The 17,808-nt window shown below is 40.9% G+C and overlaps 1 protein-coding gene across 2 annotated transcripts in view; it reads right to left on the reverse strand.

Annotated features, from left to right (window-relative positions):
- The window catches only part of SCAF4 (SR-related CTD associated factor 4), a 57,886-nt gene extending 43,915 nt beyond the window's left edge, over positions 1–13,971 (reverse strand). For both annotated transcript variants that reach the window (XM_035017587.1, XM_035017586.1), the window contains exon 1: positions 13,541–13,971. In XM_035017587.1, coding sequence (XP_034873478.1) covers positions 13,541–13,570 — 30 coding nt within the window. In that variant the 5' untranslated portion in view covers positions 13,571–13,971. The remainder of the gene's footprint in view (positions 1–13,540) is intronic.
- Between the last annotated feature and the right edge of the window lie 3,837 nt (positions 13,972–17,808).

The following is a 17,808-nucleotide window of genomic DNA, read 5'->3' on the forward strand; positions in this document are numbered from 1 at the left end:
CATTTCCTATTCTTTGAAATAGGAAAAGCAGTGAAAAGAATTAGAAGACCATATTAGTCTAAATAATTCTTCTAACCCCTACCTAATCCCTCAATGTTTCCTTTAGGAATCTTTCAATGGAATACTTACCTCTATCTTTCCCCCCCCTAAACTTTAAAAAATTTGTTTTCCTGAATTTATTTTATAACGAATTATACTGATTATATACGCAGTACTCCTTCCTTGCTATTACTACCTCCAAGATGACAAATTCTGCCTTAAGCTGGTGTTATTAATACTTATTTACAAACTTTAAAGAAAAGATATGAATGCTTCCAAAAGGAAATATGTACATTGACAATGACATGCTGGTACTCAAATCTCCCTACTGACAGATGCAGATATCAGAGCAATTAATTCTAGTCTTTTTTCCTGTTTCATTCATTTGACTCAATATATCAGACACATGGGTTTCAACCAAATCAAGGAGTTAAATCCAACATAACTTTAATGTTTATTAACATATAAACACTTTATAAAAGTACACATTGCATTTCTTAACAAAAGGAAACAATTAGGAAAAAAAATTAAGATCATTTTTTCTGCAAAGATGCTTTTGTCCATCTAATTACAGCCTGAAGACAACTCTATAAAATATTGCTAGAACAATTAGGGAAGGGATAGTTAACAGCTCCTTTTACATGGCATTTCACTTTATGCCTTAAATACACTTTACCAAAGGTTTGTTCAAACTAATACTTTCTTAATACTGGGCAATTTGACATGATGGGGGATGGGTTGGGAAGTACAGACAATTGCAAACCAACCACATGAACAATGCCATTCTACCAACTCTGCCGTTTTACCTGAAAGTAGCACATGTACAAACAGTAAGAGACAGTAAAATTGAAAAATATGTACAGAAAAGTAACTCAATTAACAAAGGAAACCCCAATAGCCAATTAACAGAAAAAAAAGTTCATCCTTACCAATAATCAAAGAAGTACAAACTAAAACGAGATACAATTCTTCAATTGTCTAACCTGCATGAATGTAGATTAGCATCAAGCAAAGAGAGCCCTCTGCTGATGAGACCTAATTGGGGAGTTTTAATTTCAGAAGGAAATTTAAAGCTATATATCAAGAACTAAAAACAAACAAACAAAACAAAACAAAAACAACTTATCTTTTAAGCCAACAATTCCACTTCTAGAAGTTTATCTAAAACAATAATCGTATGTGCTCAAATCTTCCATGACTATTTTAAAATTAGAAAATAATTTCTTCTTATTAAAAAGATCTGGTAGCCATATAAAAATTTCCAAACACAAGTGGAAGGGGAAAAAGACTAAAACACTATAAAATGTTAATGCTATTCAGTGGGATGGTATTTTCTTTTATTTCCTAATTTAATTTTACATAACTTGCACTAATTTTAAAAGGAAAAAAATTAAAATCCATTGATTTTAAAAATCAAGAACTTTGTGTCTGAGACAAAAATGCATTTCTCAACTTTTGATTATAAATATAATAAATACACAGAACCATCATTATCAGATATATCTTATTCATGGATTAAACCTTGTCTTTGAAGTTAACAGTTACCAAAATTTTTCAAAATTATTAAACATATTTTTTAAAATAAACTTAAAATTTTGCCCCTTTAAATCCTTATAATAACTGATGCCCTTGTGGATATAAAACCCAAATTTGAGAAATCACTATCTTTGTATTTTGCTGACCTCTGCACATTAAAGAATCCCTTTAATTACTGACATACTTTACTGCCAAGCAAATTCTGACTTCCATAGAGTCAAAAGTCCTTTGAAACCCACATGTTTTAACCAATTTTCAAAACTTGCTTAGACGAAGGTCTAAAGAGACAAGACAGTCTGGCATTAATATGAAATATTCCTAAGATGGAGCAAATGTACAAGGCCTTTTAAAACAAAGAGTGAGGAAAAAGAAACCATTGTCTCCCTGCTCCTACTGAGCAGTCTTTCATTTGACTTAAACACTAGAAAATAGTTCCATTTATTTCTCCACAAAATTCACTTTTCAGATTTCTAAAGATCCCTAACCAGATATTTTTACAACACAGCTGCACAGAATATTCTCAAGTTAAAAAAAAAATTTCATACTTTTCCTACATTGCTTTACCTTACTACATCCTCCTACAAACTCTCCAACTTTTCTCCTAGTTCCAGAATTTGGAGTAATGCTTTACAAAATACACATCTATAAGTGCAAATAAAGAACATTAATATTAAATACAAAACTACTTTTGAGTTAACTACTTATATTTCTATGTACATTAAGAAAATAGAATATGGCAGGGGCGTCTGGGTGGTACAGTTGGTTGAGCGCCCAACTCTTGGTTTTGGCTCGGGGCGTGATCTCAGGGTCTTGAGTCTGCTCTGCACTCAGCGGGGAGTCCACCTGGAACTCTGTCTCCCTCTCCCTTTGCCCCTCCCGCCAGCGCTCTGGAGTTCTCTAAAATACATAAATAAACCTTAAAAAAAAAAAAGGAAAGAAAGAAAACAGAATATGGCAAACAACAGTTTAAACATCATCTGCATTATTCCCACTTCTTAATTATATCATCAAGCCCTATTTGTCACCATTTGCTGCTGGCAGAACTAATTTTCTAAGCAGTTAATTTCTCACAACTTACTCTGTAAACTATGTCCTTAACTTATTCTTCACTTAAAACTAACTCTCCTATCATTTCCAAGAATCTACCCTTTACCCAAAAATTTTTTTAAAAATAATCTGTACACCCCAGCTGGGGCTCAAACTCACAACTCCAGGATCCAGAGTCCCATGCTCTACTCACCCAGCCAACCAGGCGCCCCTCACTCAAAACTTTTCACTTTAGAACCAAGGCTGCCTCGGGAGCCTGGGTGGCTCAGTTGGTTAAGCGACTGCCTTCGGCTCAGGTCATGATCCCGGAGTCCTGGGATCGAGTCCCGCATCGGGCTCCCGGCTCGGCGGGGAGCCTGCTTCTCCCTCTGACCCTATCCCCTCTCATGCTGTTTCTCTCTTTCTGTCAAATAAATAAAAATAAACAAAATCTTTAAAAAAAAAAAGAACCAAGGCTGCCTCTCTTTAGCAGGGCTTTTAACCCATTCAGTTCCAGCTTAGGACAACGATTTTTCTATTCCTTAGCTACATTTTGGTTCACCGAACTGCAATCAATCCTCCACTTCTTTCTTTTCACTTGATCAAGAAATAGGCAGGTGATTTTAAGAAATGGCAAATATTTTATCTGTGCCATTGCTCTACCAGCAGATTCCAGATTGCAAAATTACTTTTACTGTGCCTCACTAGTGAACTTTACATCCCCCCAAATTGGCTACAGAACATTTTTGTGAAGGGCGTCTGCCTTCAGCTTGGGTCATGATCCGGGATCCTAGGATGGAGCCCTGCATTGGGCTCCTTGCTCAGTAGGGAGCCTGCTTCTCCTTCTCCCTCTGCCCCTGCCTGTGCTCTCTCTCTAATACATAAAATCTTAAAAAAAAAAAAAATTGTGAATTAAATATTTCCTCCTAGACTTCAACAGAAGAAATAAAAATTAGGGGCGCCTGGGTGGCTCAGTCGTTAAGTGTCTGCCTTCGGCTCAGGTCATGATCCCAGGATCCTGGGATCGAGCTCCGCATCAGGCTCTCTGCTCAGTGGGAAGCATGCTTCTCCCTCTCCCACTCCCCCTGCTTGTGTTCCCTCTCGCTATGTCTCTGTCAAATAAATAAATAAAATCTTTAAAAAAAAAAAGAAAAAAGAAAAATTATCCCATACTTAATGTATCTCATTTATAACCAGTTATTTCCACAAAGTTGTCATGAATGGATTTATGTGCAAGTATGGGACTAAAATTGAAAATGTTAGCATTTATTAAATCCTCAATCAATTTAAAATTTTAATTGTGAATATAAATTAGTGAAAGAAATATAAAGGCCTAAAAGTGCATTTAAGTTTTAAATATGGATTATCTATGCATGACTTAAAAACTTACCAAACTTCATTATTCTTAAACTTCTACAAATCCTTCCAAAAGTATACATTTTGGTGCCCTTGCAACCATGCTTCAGATGTACAAAAGTTGTTAGTGATCCCTCTCCTCTCATAAACACTCCAGCAGACAAAGATCCACTGCTCAAAAACCTTCAGCACAACTGTGTGGGGCTATGGACTGGGCTCAGATGGGTACTCAGAGTACTCAGTCAAATCTCCGAACTGCCATTTCTACACGGTGTGACCTTGGTCAATTCACACCACCTCTTCGGTTTCCTTACCTTTAAAATGAAAAGAATGGAAAGACACACCTATATAAAACTCTTAGCCCATTAGCTGCATCTGGCTGGTGGGTTAAGGAGCAAATGCAGGATTCCTTTCCTGTCCTTCCCCTGAACTGTCCCCATTGGATTACTTAAAATAGCATGTAAAAACTAAAGATACCCTATAAAACAAACTTACGATTCAGGATCAACAAAATAATTTACAGTGCCTCTTGGTAGCTACTAGATACTGTTTTCAATGGAAAGAAAATCAGATTAAGCAACAAAACAATGGAAATGATGTGCGAAAAACTAACGTTTTCCTATTTTTTAAACAGGTTTGAGATATAATTCATATACCATAAAGCTCACCCCTTTAAAGTATACAATTCAGTGTTTTTTTGTTTTTGTTTTTATTATATTTAGAGTTGGGCAGCCATCAGCACTATTTTGTTTTAGAATACTTTAATCCCCTCCAAAAAATTCCATGCCCATTCCTCCCTGCCACCAACCAATAATCTGTCTCTATGGATTTGCCTATTTTTGACATTAAACAATAATTAAAGCCTTTATAAAGATTTGAACATATCTCCAATGAACCCCAAACCTGGCTGTCCTTTCCAAAGGGATTTATTATTCAGCATCTCTTAATTAAGGTGAACGAGGTGATATATGGCCATTAAAGTCTAAAGAATATTTTATGTTTCCTAAAGGCTTAAAAGGCGTATTACTGTAAATTTCCATATTATAGGCTTCTTTTCAGCAGGGTATAATTCTACTTCAGCTAAAACTCAGCTCTGACAAAGTCAAAAGGGGGAAAAAAGTAGAATAATCATGATAAAATGCATAAAGATATATAATAAATATTGCAGAAGGAGATTTACAGACTACAGAGTTGGTCAACTACTGCTCTCTAAGGTAACAGTGGGACAATGGGAGAAGCAAATACAGGTCAGGCAATCAGTGGGTAAATTGTCTCTAAAGACTCTAAATACAATTAATAAAATTGACATCCTTTTAGCATCACTAAGCACTGGCAATTCTAAATAATATCAGGTATAAAATATTCCTTCCCCTAAAATATGTTGTTGACTGAGATGCTTAAGTTTTAATCTATTGCTGTGGTGACTTAAGTTTTAACAATATATAAGCATCAAATCTATACACTTTTACTACATATCCTCTATTAAGCCATCTATTCTAAGTGGAAATTCATTAGGAAATCCTCCAGTTATGTGGTGAGTGCCCAAAATATGCAGATTCACCATACCTGTTCATCTGGAGAGTCACTACAAAGAGATTTAGGGATAGCCTGCACTTAGGCTGTTTCTTTCTCCAATCCTGTGGTTCCAATATACGTGTGTGTATGTGTTTAAAGAGTACATTCAAAATACGATAGCTGAGTGCAATTCTTCTTTCTGAAATCTATTTTTCTGGTATAAATATTTACAAACAGCCAGAATCAGCCCTGAGCAACAGTATAGTGGAACACAGAGCTTGAAGATCCATGAATAAAAATCATGGAGAATGCCATTACTACTCTACAAAATGTAAGGAAGTAGACATTTACACATAATTTAAAGAATGTTTAACTAATAGAAATCTATACTGAATTTTTCGGTGGAAACATTTCAGTGAATTTTTTTTTTTTAGTGAGGAGACATTTGAAAGTCACTACAATCAATGTGGAAAGACATTCTAGATTTTTAGATTTATTGTGAAGTGGTTTTTTCCTAAATTTCTAACCAAAGGTTAACTTATATTTAAGGCTCCCTAACTAGTGTATGTCTGTTGCTTTATATACAGCTTTTCATAATTAAAACTAATAAAAAGTATTCTTTAATCAATTATGGGTGAAGACTGATCAAGCGGGCTATAACTGTCTACGGAACACAAATGTGTGAAGATCATCTTGACAATCACTAACAAATATGCAGAAGGTAAGGCTTGAAAAGAAACTGGAATATCATAGTAAGTCAATATGACAGACCAGTATGTAGGTAAGCTTTTCAAAAAAAGTATCAATGCAATTTAAAAATATTAACTTTTTTCCACTGTTGTATATATATATTTGCAACCGGCATAAAGTTCAGGTTTCTTTCTTGGCCATTCTCAGGATTATTTCTGGAATTAATTTTGTTGTAGCAGAGGGATGTATTAAAAAGAAAAATTGTGCTCTGGATGTCAAATATGCAAGGTGTGCCACTGCTCTACAGTCTCTTCCAACTAGGATTACTGACCCACATAGGTTTATACCAAAATCACCAATTATCCAAACACAAATTATAACTTTCAGAAGAACTTGGATGGCCCTCTACTTTTCACTGAGCCCTGCCGTCTCCCCCACTACCCACCCCGTGACTCCATCAAAACTTTAGCTTCTAATTCTTAACTTCACTCCAGAGTTACATTGGATTTCTTGCAAATTCACTACTAATCAGTACAATGTGCTTCACTGGAATATCAAAGTTTCTATATTTATGCCTTCACAAGGACCAATAAAGAGCTCTAGCTATAAAGCAATGAAATGTAATCAATAAACCATGCAAATACTTAATAGGACGAAGGTGACCAGGGTATAATAAATTATAATACTGTTTGTGAAATCTTAATAGTTCTCAAAAAAAACAAGAAACAAAAAATCGTGATAGTACACTGCTAATCACACATAATATTAACAGAGAAATGCAGACACGTCTCTTGAAGTCTAAGCTTTCAACAGATCTTTTCAAGGCCTAGTCCTAAGGCAAGCTGAACTACTACCAAACTCTACTTTTTCCTGTTCCACAGAAAGAGTATTAATCAACTAATGTTACCAAAAATTTGAATAATGGGCAAACTGCTTATTCTACATAGCTGATAACGTCGTGTAGCTTGTTTTTAGCTCATCATTAAAGATGTATGCCGTTGCTCTGAAGTATGCTTAAAAAAAAAATCTGGCATATTATCTCAACAAATGTTATGAACAATACTAAGGGTCCATCATTTATGTAAGAACTTTTTTCCTACCATGTTACCAAAACATATTTTAAAACAAGACTTCAAGGTGTGCAGATATCTACACAAGTTACCTGGAATGCTGAAGTAATTATATTCACTTGGGTTCCATGGCAGAGAACCTACAATTTATATCTGGCAAAAAAAACACCCTGCCCCAATACCAACTACCATTTGTCAACTTTCTGCCAGGTAGTTTTATGTCCTGAACCCTGTTTCACAAGATTTATAAGCCAACTTTTCCATTACTCCAATTTTTCTCTGAATTAGCTCCTTATCATGTGTCCATGTAATTTTTTCTGAAACAAAATTCTAAATGAAATGTGAGAATTCTAGGGTAGAGGTTATTTTCAACAAGAACATCAGTGATAAATGCTGCAACAGAAAGCTCTGAAGAGCCAGCATTATTACATTCACCGTAAGGCCAGACCTCTACTGTTGTTGGAGATAAGCAATTCTCTGAGAGTCGAGAAAGAGCAGAGGAATACCATGATAACTTTTAGTATCTAAAACTCCTGTGGTAACAGCATAACATGGTCAAATGAGGCAAGAAAAAAACCTTCAATTTTACTTCAACTGTGGCCTGGTCCTCTACATCTCTTTCACACAGTTAAGAATCTTGTGTCAACTCTTTGTCCACTGCTTTAGATAGACTTGGAAGGAAATGATCAAGAACAACTAAAGACGAACATTAACAGGTTTAGAAAAAAATACTTAAAGTATCTTCATCATCTGATTTAAATTCTGGAAGATAACCATACCTAGTAATCAAGAGGTAAAACATACGATAGTCCATACACAAAAATTTCCAGTGGGAAAAGAAAGGGGTGGCAAGTTCCCCGCTGATATGTGGAACACAACTCTTCCTTCAGGATAATATGGTGGTTCAAGACTGACAGCCCAGTGGTAAGTGTACCAACATAAATTCATACATAAAATATTCATAAAGCTTAATCTGAGTTTAAAAATAAAAATGAATGTTAAAGTTCTTGTATTTTCTTCCTGCACTTCAACATAACATTGTATGTACACCACCTCAGTATCTCAGCGCCGTAGTTCTCTAAAAATAATCTGAGGATCCCTGGGAGTCTGAGTTCCTTTCAGTGGTCTGTGAGGTAAAAATTGTTTTCATTTTAATACTAAAACATTTCTTGCCCCTTTCATTCATTTTCTCACAAGTGTACAGCAAAGTTTTCCAGAGGCTACCTGATGTGTCTAATTACAAGAGACTGAATAAAGAAGTAGATATGAGAATCCAGGTTTACAAACCAAAGTTTAAATGAGATTTGCAAAAATATAAAACAATGTCACTCTTCTCACTTTTGGGGGGGGAAACATTATTTTTCATTTAAAATGTTATTTATGTTAAAATATAATGGATTTGTTATTTTCAATAAATGTATTTCTCAGATTAAATTTCTAAGATGATAAATATCCCAAAGACATATTATATATATATGGTATCATCCACAGATACAAAAGCTCTCTGTAGTCCTTAACCTTTAAGAGTTAAAGGAGTCAAGGGGCGCCTGGGTGGCTCAGTCGTTAAGCGTCTGCCTTCGGCTCAGGTCATGATCCCAGGGTCCTCGGGTCAAGCCCCGTGTCGGGCTCCCTGCTCGGCGGGAAGCCTGCTTCTCCCTCTCCCACTCCCCCTGCTTGTGTTCCCTCTCTCGCTGTGTCTCTGTCAAATAAATAAATAAAATCTTAAAAAAAAAAAAAAAAAGTTAAAGGAGTCAAAATCCAAAGTTTGAGAACAGCTGCCCCAGAGAGACTCTTATACAATGGAGATATGTTTGAGAAAGTTCATGCAGTGTTTGTCAGCAATAACTGAGAAGCAACTTAAATGTTCATCAACTGGGGAACCAGATAAGTAAAATATGGTTTATTCAAATGATGGCATACTACCCAGCATTAGAATGAAATCTTAATATTAACAACGTTTGAGAAAAAAAACCCCACGAGTATATATACCACTTATGCATATCAAAATACAGATTATATACTGCTTATGTACCACAGAGATTGATACTAAATGCATTTTGATTGCCTCTGTGGGAGGAAAGGACTTTAACTTGTAATACTTTAAGCTTAAATTAAAAACACTTATAATAGTAACAACTGTCCATTCTTGTTATATCTTCTCTGCACTTTCTTATACTTTAAGTCTTTTTTTAAGAAAAGATTTTATTTTAGAGAGAGCAAGTAAGTACAGGTGTCCTGCGCTCATGCAGGGAGGGGCAGAGGGAAAGGGAGAATTTCAAGCAGACTCCATGTTGAGCTCTGAGCCCAACCTGCTTGATCTCAGGACTGAGCCAAAATCGAGTCTGATGCTTAACCGACTGAGCCACCCAGCTGCCCCTAATTAAAAGTCTTAAAATCATAAATGCTGCTCCCCTCCCAAAAGTGTGGGAAGATACAATCTGTTGGGATTAGAAAAGATTGGTTAAAGGCTAAAAATGAAATCAATGGATTAACCAATCTGTAACTTTCATTCATTCAACAAACTTACAAAATACCAAACTCTTCACATTAAGGAATACATAAACATAGCAGAAAACAAGTATTGGCTATAATTAGTCACTCACTTTTTTCACTCATCTTTTTACAACACTTAACAAAGCGTCTCACCATAAAACTCCTGTTTAAAGGGTGTCTTTAATAACTTCATTCTTTTTATCTTCCTTCCTGTATCAGAGATACTGACCTCTTTTACCCGTGCTGATCTGTACCCTTCCTTTTAGCCACAACTGTGTTCCAAGCAAGCCCTTTTATTTTTAAACTGTGCTTCTCTACACTTACCCTCCCCCAACATGCTCAAACTTCTACTCCTGAGACCAGGGCTTCAACATCACTTATTAAGGCTAAGATCACATATATGCTATACAAACATACAAATGGCCTACCACTAGTGCCTCCTACCCTGTTAACTGCTCTTCTTTCCCTTCATTCTTGAGGCAACTTTGTCCTTAAATCCCTCACAACCAAACTTCTAAAAAAGACTACATTTGTGACCTTTATTTCCTTATCTCCTTCATCACCACTCAACCTTAAACTTCAGATCCCATTACTCTCAAATTTTAGTAGTTTTCTTAAGTCTTAACCTGTAACCTGTAACTGTATTAAACAAAATATTATCTTTAGGCAGCAATTAAGATGGGGAGATGTGCATTCAAATCCCAGCGCTACCATTAGCTGACAGTATGCCCCTGGGCCAGTTATTTAACTTCTTTGAAAATCAGTTTCCTCATCTATAAATGGATGTCTGTGCAAGGTTGTGGGAATATCAGACACGTATTTATAAAATGCCTGATACGCCATAGATGCTTATTAAATATTAATTCCTTTTCTCCCCCCCCTCAATTTTCTCCAGGGCACATCTGAGAGTGACTCCCATATGTCTTCCTCTATTTCTTGGTTGCTTCCAAGTTTGAGTCCTACATGCCCAACTGCTTGCCAAAAATTTCCACGTGACTTTTCCACTCAATCTCAACCTGTTAAAAAACCAAACATATTTCCTCTTCCACTAAATATGCTTATGCTAACTGCCTGACTTGTGCGAGCAGCATCACCACTTTCCCAGCACCTAGAATGTGGGGGCAAAAGGAGCTTATTAGCCTTTCAGATGGCAGGTCCACGGATCCCTCCTCTCCCTACCACTATAGACAGGCCAAGTTCAGATTTTACTCAATTCTACCTCAGTCCTCAAAATGCCAATCTTCCTCAAATCTCTGCCTTCTACAATATATACAAATCAAGCAGTTTTCTTGATTATATCACCCCACTACTTAAAGCCTTCAGTTTATCCAGAGCCTAAAAGTGGAATTTAAACACATTAGACAGACATGAAACTTGTCAGGCCCCGAATTACTTAACCATCTTTACTTTCCAGTAGCCTTTGGAATCAAACTACTGTTCACTCCTCAGCACTGTTGCCCTTCAATCACTACTTTCTACACCTTCTGAAATCCTAAAACTTACTCCACCTTCTCTTCCCAAGTCTTCACTGATCCCCCATAGCCATCCCAGGGTATTTTTTAAGAGCCCCAAAGGAAGTTGTTCTATCACATGTTAAAGTTATTTGCCTAAGTCTTGTGTCCTCTATTAGATCAGGCTCCTAGGGGACAGAGATCCTTGGTAGTACCACAGTATTCAGGACACAGCTTTGTAGCTGAGCACGCATTTAAAAGTTTATAGAATTAAAGTAAGACTTGGGAGATTTGAGGTTACAAGAAACTAACCAATAACATTTCATGAATGGGGAGTTATAACCGAGAAGGACTACAAATCAAACAACACAAGAAGATGAATTTTAAAGTCAGACTAATTTCTCCAGAAGAAAGTTTCTTCAGAAATCAGAACTGGCAACACACACCTAACATAATGTAATTTGCAGTTCATAAAGAGTAGGAATGGGAATAAAAATTTGAGCAGAAAGGTGAATAATGACAGGAAAACTCTCATTTTGTACATTTTAAAAAGGTTAAAATACCATTTCCCTTTTTTGAGAAATCAGTATCCTACCTTATTTTTGTTTTTCAAAGTAAAAACTCCTGATCACACTTTTCCAGAACGTAAGATATTTTGCTTAATGTGCTTACTGTCAACTTCCACACTGCTTAACTCAGAATTAAATACTTCTGATCTTGAGAATACTCTAAAAATCCCCTTCTTCATTATAAGTTGACATTAAAAAGAGTCAATAAGGTTTTATCTTGGGAAAGAAATGTACTTATAATTTTTAAAAACTGTTGTACCATTTGTAAAATTCTCATGCATTCAACGCATATTGGCCTCCTATGGTGAGAGGAGGAGGAAAGAACAGAAACTCCCTGCCCTCATGGAGCCAACACTCCAAGTAAACTTCGCCTTCAAGAAACCAAGTCAACTTCCAGACCTGAAATCTTTGGAGCAATATCAGAAATTCTCTAGCCATCAAATATTAGGAAATGTTATTTCGTTATTTTGAAAATCATCACACTGTCCAACACCAGTTGCTACTCCAGTTAAGACATTTTATGCACCCATCGGTTAAAGACAAATCATTTCTAGGATAATCTGTAAGGCAATAAAAGATCCTAACTGCCGTGTTGCTGGAAGATCCCACATTACGGGACTGCAAATCTAAAGGAAAGTTACCGCACGTTAATTCTGTTACAAGTGAAATTACAAAACCTTACTGTGAGATGCAAGTTTTTAACGCCGTATCAAGACATCTAGAGCTACAGCACTACATCTCACTTTTTCAATGTTGGGTTTATCTTCAGTGTTTGGAAAAGGAAAATAATCCAACTCAACCTATGACAAGTTTCCATTCTGTAACTGTATTTCAAATCACCAATGGTCAAGTCCCCTCTCCCCAAATCGATTCTGATGAAGAGGACGTGTGGACTCTACGCTCCAAAAACAGCACCTGGAATCAGACTTGAGATAAAACTATAGAGCTTTAAGGCGGCAGGCAGCTTTGTTCCCGGTTTGGGGAGGTTTTCACATGTAAATGTTCCCCTAGAAGGGAGCCGCGGATTAACTACCGCGGGAGGAGTGCGAGGGTGGGGGACTGGAGGCCAAAGCCGGCTTCCTACCGGACTGAGGCGGAGCAAGTACTCCTCTCCCATTCAACTTTTTAGGTGTCACGTTGGGGCCACCGAGCCCATTAAGAGGATTGTGTGCATGACTGGAAATGATAAGGAGCCACCCCTCTTCATTTGGGAACCCCATTTCCCACGTAGGTGAATCCCGGGAGAAGGGGATGAACACCCTCTCCAACTCCTCCCCGACCCGGGATCAGAGTCCAGCCGCTGCCGCGCCGCGGCCTGAGCAACAGGAGAGCCGAGGCCGCTGCTCCGCCAGCCCAGCGACCGGCAGATGCTCCCGCTCCCCCGCCCCCAACCCCACACGCCCGCCCGCGCTTCTTTCTTAGCCCCTTGCGGGCTCCCGGCACTGCGAAGCCAGTAACGGGGCTGGGAGCAGAGAGCGAGAGCGCCCGGACCTGAAAGAGGGCGAAGTTAGAGGCACCGGCGCAGACGCGGGCTGGGGGAGGCCGGAAGGGGGCGAGGGGGGCAGCCCGAGGTCGCCGCCCGGGGGTGGGCGATGGGGGAGGGGTGTGGGGTCGGTTCCGTGGCCGCCGCGACCTCTCCCGGACCGCAGGCCGCTGCGCGCAGGCCCCGCCGCCCCGGAACCCGGGCAGGAAGCGTCCCCACCCCGACCAAAGCTTTAAACCTCCGGCGGCGGGAGAAACGGAGCCCCGGCTCCCGCGGCAGGCCCGGCACCCCCTAGCCCCGAGCACTCCTCACCTCCTGGTTGAAGGCGTTGACGGCGTCCATGTTCGCGCTGCGGCGGCGGCTGCTCCGGGCCCGCCGGTCACATAGACCTCGCGCCGCGGCGGAGCGGGGCCGGGAACCGGCCGGGCCTGAGGGGCGGGGGGGAAGCGACGAGCGGTGGAGCCAGAGGCCGGGCAGGAAGAGGCTGAGGCCGAGGCGGCGGGGCGGGCGGCAGAGGCGGAGGGTGGCGGGCCCCCTCTCAGTCCCGTTCGGAGGATGAGGAAAAGGAGGCGGCGGCGGCGCTGGGCTCCAACATGTCCGTTTGCTGGTGGCGGCTGCGCTCTGCGTCTCGCTGACACGGCCCCCCGCGCCCTCACGCACTGGCCCACACTGGCCCGACCGGCGAGCGGGCGGGCCTCTCTCTCCCTCTCGCCAGCGGGATGGCGGCAGCGGCCCGAGTCCACGCCGCGCGGGGCACCCTGGGACGGCTCGGGCCTCCCAGCGCTTCCTGTGCCCGGCTCCCGCCCCGCCCCGCCCCGCCCCGCCCCGCCTCGGGCGCGCTGGCCCCGCCCCCGTCCCGCCCCCGTCCCGCGCGCCGCGCGCCCGGTTGCTGGCGCGTGACGCCGGGACGCCGGGCGCTTTCCCGCCGGCGGTGGCGGCGGGCCCGGGGGATCGCCTGGCACTGAGGCTGGGCCCCGGCGAGGGCGCCGGAGAGCGCGGCACCCCGAAGTCGGGAGGCTGGCACGGAGAGGGCCCGCGCACACGCGCGCCCCTGCCCGACGCGGCGTTCCCCCGTGCATTTTCGTGCCATTCTGCTCCAGCAGGCCCTGCACCCGGCCAGAGCGGGCCGGGCGGGCGGGCACGGACCCACTCGCTCTCCGCTGCCTGGAACAAAGGGCGCAAGATTTAACCTCAGCCCGCTTAGCGTGCATTTGCAGGCGCCGGGGCAGCCTCCGCCTGTGCCGCCCTGTGTCTGCTCTAACTGTGCGAGAGTGGAGCACTGAGAAGGACGTGCAGGCAGTGGCTACCCACGCAGGCCCGAAGGAACCCCTGTGAAGATCCGCTAACCCTGATACAGATTCCCCCAGACGTTTCCTTTTTGGTGGAAACACTTTGCCCTGGTTCACGTACCTTGAGTACCAACTGTCTGCTGGCCACTGTGCTAGGTTCTGGGGATATGGAAATAAAAGGCGATCTTTGTGCCGCAGACAACTTCGTTTAGTGGGGAGGACAGACAAATGAGCAGATAAGAACTAAAGCATGATAACTGTTAGGGCAGAGACCCAGGTGGAACAAAGAAGAAAGATACTCATCCGACTAGAAGTCCAGGAAGGCTTGTCAGAGGAAGTGGCACCCAAGCTACATCTGGAAGAAGCAGCAGCTGTTGGAGAAGTTGTGGACTGACTGAGGCCGATGAGTACTTTGGCATCACCTTCCCCCAAGGAGGACCAGCTGGAGCTTAGGGAGTGGGATGGACTGAGAGGGAGTGACTGAGACCAGGTCCTGCAGAGCCTCTGTGCCCTTCCAAGGAGTTTGGATTTTGGCCCCGGGGCAGTGGGGGGACATTGAAAGATTTTAAGAGGAGAGTGGTGTCATGCAATGTGCTCTTTAGAACAAAGCTGTACAGCAGCAAGAGTGAGGTCAGGGAAAGAATGGCTCTAAGTCCCAGGGGATGCTGAGGACTTAAGGCAATACAGTAGAAAGGGACAGACAAGGTTAGATCTTTAAGAAGTGGAATGAACCAGCTGGGACAGAATGACTGAGGTTAAGGGAGGGGGAGGTGTCAAGGAGAATGCTCAAGGTTCTAGTTTGATGAGAGGGTGGTGGATTTGTGAGTCAGTTTGGGGACTATATGGGGAGGAAGGAATGGGTTTGAGTGAAGGTAGAATAATGGTAAACACTTGTAGATTCTTCACCCTGTGCTAGAGTCTACGCAATATACAATTGTGTGTTATTTCATCTCTGTAACAGACTTCTGTATGAGGTGGCTATCAGTAATGCCCTGTTTTATAGCTGAGGAAGGGAGGCCCAATTCCGTTAACTAACATGCCCAGAGCCAGATGATTTGCTTCTGGGGCCTGTGGAGTTCGAGGGGCCCCTGGGGCAGATAAGTGAAGTGTCTGCCTTCGTGTCATGAGCCTGCTTCTCCCTCTCCCTCTGCAGCTCCCCATGCTTATGCCCTCCCTGTCTCTCTATCTGTGTGTGTCAAATAAATAAATAAAATCTTAAAAAAAAAAAAAAAACATGTTGTTTTGGGATCCAACACATTGTGGAGATTGGGCCCTAGAATGACTGTTGGATTGAGGACCTGAAGGAGAACGTTTTCTGTGTTCCTACTGAGATTTGAATGTATAAGGGGGAAGATTTGGCTTCTATGATTCTTGTGTTTGAGGTAGACAATTTACATTTAGAAGGTTCTTTTTGGATAGGGTTGTTCGTGTTTATGTTGCTTTTGTTCGGGAAGTCTTTTAAACAAGTTGTTTGGGGGAACGTGTTATCAGCTAGATCGTGGGTGCCTTGGTGCTATTTTCTCCCATTTTTCTGTTCGGAAGATGGCATCTCCTCTGTCTGCTAGGGGACATGTGGCAACCATTCGTACAGCTACGGCTGGACTTCTGTCTCTGTCTGGGCAGACAAGTCAAATCTTCCAATAGGAAATTTTTGGCAAATGACAAAAACTCAGGAGGGCTGTCCTTTGTGAGCAGACCTTGAAGCAGTAGGAATGCAGCCTATTAAGAAGATGGCTGGAAGATGATAAATACATGCAACTGATAAAACTCAGCAAGGCATTTGATCGACTTGCAAACTTGCCTTCTCTCAGAGAACATAGATTTAAGCAGATTCATTGTTCTTAATGTGGGTGTGAAAATAGACAGTTCTGAAAAGCCATTCCAAACAAATTCGTGTTTATAAAGAGTAGGTGAAATCAATATTCAGAGGAAGGAAAAGATGGCATTTAGGAAGTAATAGTCTGGTTAATTCTGTGTCCTTTACATGTCAAATTGTTCTTTTGTGAAAAGAATGCTGGCCACATTCCACAGGTGTAGAAAATACAGAAAGCATCTCACTCTTGACGAGCCTAGGAAAACCTTTATAGATAAGAATTCAAGAGAAAGTAAGTTCTTTCTAATGCTTTATTCCATATACTTTCTGGAGCAAGTATAAACTAATTATATTGTAAGAGATTCTTCCTTTCTCCTTGGTCTGCTTCTCTTCTCTGGCTAGCCTCCTTCCCTTCCTGAGATTTCACCCGACACCAGTGGGATCCCTCTCCCTCCCCACATAGGGACTGGAAATCTCTCCTGGTTTATGACAGCATTTCCTGCTGGAAAATTCCACATGGATGTCCCCCTCTGTCCCCAAGGTACCCACCTGATTCCTTTTCATATCAACCTCTATCTCCATGCCTGTAGCCTTTGGTGCCAAATTAGTGGAACAGATTATGAGGAAAACAGGAACCGGAAGGAGGAAGAGCTCAGTGGCAGTTGGAGCAATGGGATTTTAGGGAATTTTCATTTCCTTCTTAATTTTTCAGCATTTTTTAGATTCCCAAAAGAAGGCATGTATTACTTTTGTAATCAGAAAGCGTGAGCTCCTTAAAAAAGGAAGTATAGATAAGTGTGCAGCAAACCTATAATGTTTTGGATTGATAATCTTAGCTATGACAGTAAGCACAGGAGCATATGAGTGAGCGTATGAGTAATGTATTAATCAGGGTTCTCCAGAGAAACAGAACTATTAGACTAAACACAAACACACAGAATATATTTATGTATATATTCTAATATATCTAATATAATTTTAATATAATTTAGAATTATTATATACAAATATAATTGTTATATTTAATAATATACAACTATAATCATGTATAATTATATAATTATATAATTTATAATAATATATTCTAATTCTCATATTCTAGTATATATTCTCTCTGTACATATATATATTGGGATATAGAGAGAATATATATATTCTAATATCTGTGTGTGTGTGTGTATATATATATATACACATATATATATACCCTTAGTGTGTGTGTATATATATATACATATATATATATACACCCTTAGTGTGTGTGTATATAGAATCTGCCATCTGCAAGCTGGAGAATCAAGAAAACTAGCAGTCAGTCCCAGACCAAAGGCCTGAAAACCAGGGAAGCCAGTGGTATAAATTCTAATCCAAGGGCAGGAGAAAACGAGATGAGATGTCCCAGCTTCAGCACTAAGGCAGGAGAAAAGAAACTCATCCCTCCTTTTTACACCTTCTGTCCTATTCAGGCCATCAACAGA

This window comes from Mirounga leonina, unplaced genomic scaffold (genome assembly GCF_011800145.1).
Source record: "Mirounga leonina isolate KUSES-001 unplaced genomic scaffold, KU_Mleo_1.0 Mir_172, whole genome shotgun sequence".
Classification (NCBI taxonomy): domain Eukaryota; kingdom Metazoa; phylum Chordata; class Mammalia; order Carnivora; family Phocidae; genus Mirounga; species Mirounga leonina.